The 9122-nt window shown below is 29.7% G+C and overlaps 1 protein-coding gene across 1 annotated transcript; it reads right to left on the minus strand.

Annotated features, from left to right (window-relative positions):
* Positions 1-7775: 7775 nt before the first annotated feature.
* LOC148204844 (uncharacterized) lies at positions 7776-8914 on the minus strand. Its single transcript, XM_088110252.1, has 2 exons — positions 8452-8914; positions 7776-8372 (listed from the first exon to the last, which is right to left on the minus strand). The coding sequence occupies exons 1-2, from the start codon at positions 8563-8565 to the stop codon at positions 7836-7838; spliced, it is 651 nt and encodes a 216-aa protein (XP_087966378.1). The 5' UTR covers positions 8566-8914; the 3' UTR covers positions 7776-7835.
* Between the last annotated feature and the right edge of the window lie 208 nt (positions 8915-9122).

Consider the following 9122-nt stretch of genomic DNA (forward strand, 5'->3'; position numbering starts at 1 on the left):
ACAAATTTTGATATTTTTAAATATTGGAGTATTGTTCAATATATTTGAATAATTTAGAGGTTTGATTTTGTTTATTTGCTAAATTATATATGTTATCTTTAATTTCAAACTATTATTTCTATCATAATATTTGGATAATGAAGGAAACACTTTGATTCCATACTTTAAAAAAATGAATTAAATCAATCTACTTTCATTGTGTTGCAATAAATATATAAAATAATTTGTAAAAACAAAACATCCGTAAGTGAGTCAATCCATTAATTCATAATAGATCGAATAAGATCACAAAATTTATGTTTTACCAAAAAATTAGACAATTGAACCTATTTCTAACCCAACTTGTGGTGTTCCAATTCGTGTGAGTTGGATTAACTCACTTTGACATTTTTACGTATTTTTTTGAAAGATTCAAAATAATATATAAAAATTGAAATTTTGAAAGATTCAAAATAATATATAACTAAATGACCTAAAATGATTGATATCATAAAAGACGTATGTGAAGATTTTTGTGTTTATATTTGTAGATTATTAGTTGTAGTTTGTAAATAGTCATAAGATTGTTTATATGAGAATTACTACTCTGTCAATATTAATTTACCTTTAATTGTTTTATCATATGTTTTACGAATGAAAACAGTAATTTAAAATACAATTAGGAATTTTATATTTCCTTTCTTTTTGTTTTTTAAATAAGATTATGTTAGATATTATTATAAAATCTAAACACTTCAAAGTTCATCAATCATTTATCATCATATAAATATTTATTAAAAATTAAATAAAATAAAAAAATACAAAACATAAAAGATCACTTAAAATTTATGATAAAATTACATAAACAAATTGTAACATCTCTATTGTCATATTAATTATCAGTCATATTTAAATTTTATAGTTAAATATTTAATATAAAATAAATTTAATTTTTGAAGAATATTTGAATAAAATTACACCTTTCTTTTATTTTAATTAATTTTTATTTTATTTTAATTGATGACCTTATGCTATATAAAGTTGATTATAATAATATATGATTGTAATATCTAAATATTTATATATAAATAATGTTTTATCTATAATTGTAATACTTTGTTTGTGTTAATTATATTTAAGCTTTTTATTTAAATGTGTTTTTATAAGTAAATTGATAAATTATGAAAAATTGCTTTGTAAAAATTAAATGATGATTTTGAAGTGTCAACTAGTTCCTGTATTTTTAAGTTACCTCATTAAAATTGTAATCACAATCAGAAAACATTATATTAGTCTCAAATTTTTATACATTATTATTGAAATATTGTTTTATATTATGACCGGTGAAAGATTTATGTTAAGAGAAATAATTTCTACATTTTAGTATAAAAATTAGATTTTCACATATTGTCTAGTTCTGAGTTGTCTTGGTAAAATTTTTATTCTTACTTCGTAATAATTAGATCAAAATAAATTTTTATCTAGAGTTCACAAGACATAGTACTTCATTTTAACCGTCAAGATTTTCATTTAGAGGTATATGGTTAGAGAAAAACTTTTGTAGTTTGAACTAGTAACTTTAGTAACAATTCAATTTCAACTTTTTTAAGGCTGTGTTCTTTTAGATGGATTTGAGGGAGATGATTTGGGGGAGATGATTTGAATGGATTTGAGTGAATTTGAGGGTAATTTTAATGTTGTTTTTTTGAGTGGATTTGTGGGTAATTGAGAGTGGATTTGAGGATAAAATTTATGAGAATTAGTGTAGGATTTGATTGATGTGATAGATTTAAAAAATTAGTTTAATTGGTAGAAATTAAAGATTACCAAAATATCCCTAGTTATAAAAGTAATATAAAATGTTATTTATTAATGTTATATTTAATTGTAAAAATGTTTATAAAGAGAAAAAAATTATAAATAATTTTTAAAATTAATTTTTAAAAATTATAAAAATTATAATATAGTAAAATAAATTTATTTTTAAATGTAGTATTTGTTTGTAACATATTTTTTTGTTTTGTTTTTATAATAAAATGTCTCTTTTTTTTCATAAAAATAACTTAGCTTCTATATTTATAATAATTTGTTTCTGTCTAAATAAATAGAATCAAAAAATTTTCCTCGTAACTTTGTAATATAAAGAGTATTTTATTATTTTTATTTGAATTTTTAATAAATGAAGATTTATCCCATAAAATTTGAATTAAAAACCTATAATTAAGAAAGAAAATTTATCCCCCCACACATCCCCAACCTCCCGCCACCCCCCACTCTCAACTTCCATCACCAGTGCATCCGCATCCCTGTAATACTCATCCACCAGAAAAATATTCCTCAACCGCCGTACCCTCCCACCACCCAGAACTCCCTCCCCTCCCTGCCTACAAACCCCACACACCCAGCCCGAAACCCGGTCAGCGGATCCATCGCCACCCACCGGTCCCTCCCCACCTCGTATCGCTCAACCGACCAAATCCTAGTCCCAGCAGCCCCAAACATCGTATGTCGCGACCCCGCCAGCGACAAGAATTCGGAGGACGACGACCAACCAACGTGGAAGCAGAAGTGCTTATCCCAGAGTGAGAAGAAGAAGAAGTTGTAACCGAATACAACACGTTATGTAACCAAATACGCGTTATGTAACCGAATACTTTTGCGAATGGATTTTGTGTTAAAGCTGATATATGTATAATAGGTCGAGGATAGTTGTGACATTTCAGTTACAATCCTTGCAAATCTCTTCAAAGTTGCGGGTGATGAAAAAGCACGGTATCTCGCAAATCATCGCTCACATTTCCTCGCGTTTCCTCTCATCCGAACACGATTAATTCTCAAATCATCGCTCGCATTCGTTTCTGAACAGTAAAATCTGTTCAAACGAACGAAGCCTAAGAGTTGGGTCAAGCTTAAAATTTTAGAGCATGTTCTTAAGAAAATATTATTTACTCTCACAATTTTGATTTACATTTAGAGGTTTATAATAAGAAATATAACTTTTACATTGATATAAGGTATGAAATACCGCATATTATAATATTTAAATAGTGAATGATGATTTACTATTACACATTAAAATGTTTAAATAGTGAATGATGATTTTAATATTACATACTCATGAATCCATATAAAAATAATAATAATTGTAATAATATAAATTTTCTATATAACGGTAAAAGGAGAAGTGAAACCAAGAGAGTTTTGTTATTTGTATCCATAAGTCTTTCTTTCTTTCTCATTCTTCTTCCTGTTTATTTTATTTCTCATAAGAAAAAAAATCTTTATTGAACAAGATTTTAAATTAGTTTGGAGAAATTATTCAATCAATTGAAAAATAAGATTTAATTACACAAGTTATTTTGAGTAAGGGAAGCTATACATTTATCATTTTATATATGTCATTTATCTATATGTATTGATTCATTTATTTCATTTTAGTGTCGTTATTTTTATTTTATTTAATTATTTATTAATTTTATTTTATTAGTGAAGTGTTTATAACTTTATTTTTTTATTTATTATTATTATTTTATTAGTGAAGTGTTGATAATTTGATTTTTATTTTATTATTGTTATTATTTTTATCAAATCAAGTCTTGGTATCCAGAGCTCAAGTTCAAGACTGAGTTTCAGAAATCATCAAGGCTTTGACAGAATTGAAGCATAAAGAAGTTTATCAAGAATGTGTTTCTTGGTAAAAGATTGGAAGAAGAAAGAATGGTCAATTTAGATATCTCATCAGCTAATTATTTTTACTCTATTAATGAGGTGTTTATAACCTGATTTTAATAATGTGTTTATAACTAAAATTTTATTTATTTATAATTATTATTTTTAATATCTAGTGAGATGCTTATAACTTAATTTTTATTTATTTATATTTATATTTAATTTATTTGGTGAAAGGTTTATAATTTTATTTTTATTTATATTTAATTTTCTTTTTACTTAATTTATTTAGTAATGTGTTCATAATCTTATTTTTATTATATTTATTTTTTTATTTAATTTATTTATTGAGATTTTTCTAACTTCATTTTTATTTATATTTATTATTTTGTTTAATTAATTTATTTAGTGAGGTGTTTATATTCTTATTTTTGTCTATATTTATTATTCTGTCTATTTAATTTATTTAGTGAATATTTCATTTTTATTAATGATTTTGATTTGTTTAATTTATTTAAATAAAATGTTCATAATCTCATTTTTATTTATTATTTGATTTAATTAGTTTAATTAAGTGATTCTAACCTTTTTCTTTTAAATACATATTATGGTTCTAATTATTTATCTATATCATTTAATTTTAATATTTAATAATTGTTGTTATATATATATATATATATATTATCTTTTATAAGTCTTATATATCTTTTTTTTAATGTTTACTTGAAGTTTAACATGTTCGTAAAAGAAAAAGTTAGTAGTTGGCTTAAGAAAGAAAAAAACTTGATGGCATGTGTTAATCAAAAGCCAGCATTTATTCAAAGATCTCTAATAAAAATTCTGATTCTCAAGTATGACAAGCATCAGATACCCACCTCCGGAAAGGGTTTAAATACTTAACAATAAAAACTCTTTAATAATAATTATTACAAACTACTCATATTCACATTAAGACAAAATAGAAAATAGAAATTAGCTTAACCAAATTCCTTTATTATTCAAATAGAAAAAGAGAACTAGATTCTTGCTTTGACAAATCATGTGTGTTTTTCCTTCTAGTACTACCTAAGACAATGCGACTACAGTTTAATTAAAAATCCATAAATGATCACAAACTTCTAATTTTAGTACTAATTTCATATGTCCTTTTATGATAAGTTTGTAAATAACATCAATTTCATATAAACTTTTAAATAATTTTAATTTAAAATCTATACAGAAGATCACACACACTTTATTTCTAGAATAGTTTAATAATCCATAATCATAATATTTATCTTCACAAATATCTAGCATCATAAATTAAATCTTTAATCTCTATAAAAGTTTAGAAGATAAAAATCACACACATATATATATATATATATATATATACACACACACACACAAAAATCTAAGTAAGATAAATTAAATCTTTAGTGTCCATAAAAGTTTAAGAGATAAAGCTATCTTGTAAAATATTCTCAATAGTAAGTAACATCCATCAAAATATAATATTTCACTTATTTTAACAAATTAAAAAAAAATATTGTGGTGATTAAGATAATTACTTCTCATAACATGATGAAAAAATTCATTTAGTAAAATCAAAATATCGCAATTTACTCGTAATAAGTTTCATTACTTAACACTATAATAATAATAATAATAATCTATAATAATAACAAAGTTGAAAGAAAATAATTTAATTCTCACCAATAAAACAAAAAACAAAGCTCACTTTGTATTCATGTTCCGTCACAAACCAATACATCATTTTAAATCAAATCATATAATATAATCCTTATATTTCATTTAATTTAACACATGATTAATGCAGTGTTCGAGCAACATTTTCCAAGATAGAGACAATTGTCCATAACTCATCTCTTGCTTAAGTGTGCTAATAACATTTAAGCATTCACGGTGTAAATTTGTTTCATGATTCATGGAGTATCTCCAATCTACTTTTAAATAAGTATCTCCTTTTAATGGTCCATTAAACGAGAGTTTAAAAAAGTTTAGTTCTCAAAGTCTCTTTTAAAATGGGTTAGATCCATAATCTATCTTTCGCTTAGGTGTATTAATAGCATTTAAGGACTCACACTAGAAGTGTCAATTTGATCAATGGTTGATGGGTTAGCCCATCCTACTCCTAACTAAGTCTCCCTTTTAAGTGGTCTAAAAAAGTTTCAGTCCTTAAATTCTTAAAGTAGGTTATGGTTAAGGCCAAGACTTTAAATAACTCCCAAATATAAGACCTTTAATATAAGATGAAGGTCAAATCGAGTCTACCTAGATTGAAAACTTAGTTGAGTTGGTAAGGATCAACGGTAGAGCTGAGTCAACATTTGACCTTGGTCAAAGGATAAATAGAATCAAGGTCGAAGGTTAAGACGAGTCAATCTAAGCTAAAGGTTGAACCGAGTAGCTTAAGTTGAAGGTCAAGACGAGTGAGTCTAGGGCAAAGGTCATGATGAGTCAACTTGAACCAAAGGTCAATATGAGTTGGCTTGAGCCAAAGGATGAATGAGTCTACTAAACGCGAAAGTTGAGCCGACATAGTCTAGACCCAAGGCCAAGATAGTATAGACCGAAGGCCAAGATGAGTAGACTAGGGCCAAAGATCGAGTTAAATCAACTTGGTCCAAAGGTTGGGGCAAGTCGACTCGGGCTGATGGTCGTCCTAAGTCCGCTTAAGTTTAAGGCCGAGTCAAGTCGAGATGACCTATAGGCTTTTTCTAATATATGGACTTTTTGATCTTATGAGCTTTTTTCTTCGCCCACGTGGGCTAGGTCCAATCCCTTTTGGCTAAACCAAATTAACAACTCTAGTTTGTACTATATTGCTTGTTTATCTAGACCTTTGAATGATCAAACTCCTAAAATAGTAAGAATCAATTTAGTATGTTTCTCACTTAAATTATAATTCATGTCTTAAATGAGGAACTTTATCTCTTAAACAATCATATGAATGCTTATACGATAATGTTTTATCACAACATTAAATACCATTCCGCCTACTGGTGCATTCCTATGCCTGTTAAGGACATGTTCACGCTGGGTAACTTAGTCAGAAGAGAACAAGGGTAACTTCTCATAAGTAAGCTAGCCATTGGGCCTTGAACCAATGAGCCCATAACTGAGGCCCAATCAGATGGGGCCATGATTAACAAAATATCTCTATAAATATTATTTTAATCATGATTTGACTTCAGCTTTTTTCATTAATCCGAAAATTGACCATAATATCTAATTAAGCGTCAAAGAATATTCTACAAACATCCCTCCATTTGGTAAAGACAAAGAAAACTTGGAGAACGAATACCGAGTTAATTAGAGTTAGTAGGTTGAAAATAGATTTTACGTGTTAGGTTCTATTCCACAAAAACATTATTCAATCTAATTCGAATATAAAATTATAAAATCAAATCAAATTTCAATGAATACTTATTTATTTTTTAAATAAAAATTTAAATCAAATTTAGAGAAAATAATAACAAATTCAAAGTGTTAAAGGGTGAGAACAAAAATCAATTCAAACGATATGCTCTTTCTTGACACTACAAAAAAGTAGGGTATTACCGAAGGCCAGAAGCCCTCGGAAAATGCCAAAAGCCGTCGATAATGGGTGTTTACCGAAGGCTTATCGACGGCCAAAAATCCTTCGGTAAATCTCTTGTCGCTAACAATTACCGAGGGCTTCTGCCCTTCGGTAATTACCGAGGGCCAAAAGCCTTCGGTAATTACCGAAGGGCAAAAGCCCTCGGTAATGGCCATTCGAGGGTATTTACCGAAGGGCAAAAGCCTTAGGTAATGACCTGCTTTGGGCATTTACCGAAGGGCAAAAGCCTTCGGTAAAATGCAGAGCAGGTTTCAGCGAAATCTGATTCCTGTGCAACCCAGACCTGTATATCAAATTCCAATTACAAACAGACCTGCATATCAGTTTTCAAGCACATACAAACATGCATAATGTGCATCTCAAAGATGCAATCAATTATCAATATCCATTGAACATCAATTAATCGATAGAACATCCATTAATGTATAGATTATGTAATTATAGTTCAAATATAAAACAATGTAACAAAAGGATGTTCTAACATCCAAAGTCTGAAAATAGATCGAAGTAACACTGAAATGATATCAACTCAAAATGTTCTAATATCCAAATGTTTGTCTAACAAGTAATAAGAAAATGAAACCTAATAATGTACATAACTATCATCAGAATGATTTTCATCATCCTGCTCCTCTATTGATGGCTGGACTGGTGTGGGTTGGACTGATGAGGGTTGGACTGATGAGGGTTGGACTGAAGTGGGCTGCTGAGTGGCAGCAGGTGATGAGGACGGTCGTGATTGGGTGGGAGGGATATTTTGTAAGTCCTGTGAGGTTTGAGGCAAGACAGTCATGACCAGGGCCTTAAAATTTGTAAACTCTGCTCTGAGATCAGTGAGCTCCTGGTCACGTTGCTGGAGTTCCTGCCTGAGTTGAACAACCTCTTCAGCAGCAGTACTGGTGGAAGAAGAAGGCTGGTGCTTCAGAGTACCTCCTCTGGATGCTGTATAGTTTGCTGCAAGCTGTCCCGCACCATACACTCGTCCCTTTTTCTTCCCACCAACGGTGTCGATCCAGCACTGCGTCCTACGGATGTCATCATCTGCATTACTGGCATCATCCGGTGTAGGAGCTGACTCATGTTCAGATCTAACCTGTGAAAGTCTCGTAGAAAAGTCTTCCTGTTGAAACATTAAAAGCAATGTCAGGGAACGATAGTATAACATAAATGAACAATTAGTAATAGTGTTATTTGCTTACATGAGTCTTCCGAGATCTTTCATCAACAAATTGATTAGTTCCCTTCCGAACATGAGTCTGTGCAAAGACCTCATCAACATGCACCGCCCGTCCTAGAGCCTGTGCCTGTAACATAATTAAGAATTACAAGCGTACATATGAAATACAATATACATAACTTATTTATGAAAGAAAAAGTTATGTAATGAGATTATACCATACGAATGGCATGCTCATGAATGGTGATCGACCCACCAGTATGCAGGGTGCCACCCCTTTCAGACGCTCTGTTCCGCTGGGCTTTGGCACACTTATTGCGGAACTCTACTGTATTCCAATGGGCCAGTAAAGAGTTCCAAATGTGCTCACCCAGCCAGTTAGGGCGCTGTCCTGCATTCCGGGCATCCCTAAACATCTCTGAGAGCCGATGAGATGCTTTCATGTGGAAATTTCTGTGTATCTGAGTTTCATGTTCAGGTTTCCACTGCACCTTCATCTGTAACATTAAAGAGAACAAACATTGATTACAGAACATACTAAAATAAGACGGACAATTAGTTTAGTGGATTGGTCACCTGAAAACGCTCCCAGAATGGCTTTCTGTCGTCGTGAGGTATTGCTCCCCAAGTAGGCCATGGAGTTAAAAACTGCTGCTTAATTGAACGTGTGATGGCCTGGGAAGCAACCCTAGA

This window comes from Vigna umbellata, chromosome 1 (assembly GCF_029865625.1).
Source record: "Vigna umbellata cultivar VRB3 chromosome 1, Vumbellata_1.0, whole genome shotgun sequence".
Lineage (NCBI taxonomy): Eukaryota > Viridiplantae > Streptophyta > Magnoliopsida > Fabales > Fabaceae > Vigna > Vigna umbellata.

Excerpts from the sequence above, each read along its gene's own strand:
- LOC148204844 (XM_088110252.1), bottom strand. The coding sequence starts at position 8,565 with ATGTTACAGGCACAGGCTCTAGGACGGGCGGTGCATGTTGATGAGGTC. Across the intron at positions 8,373-8,451 it reads AAAGATCTCGGAAGACTCAT|GAAGACTTTTCTACGAGACT; the intron begins GTAAGCAAATAA and ends ATGTTTCAACAG.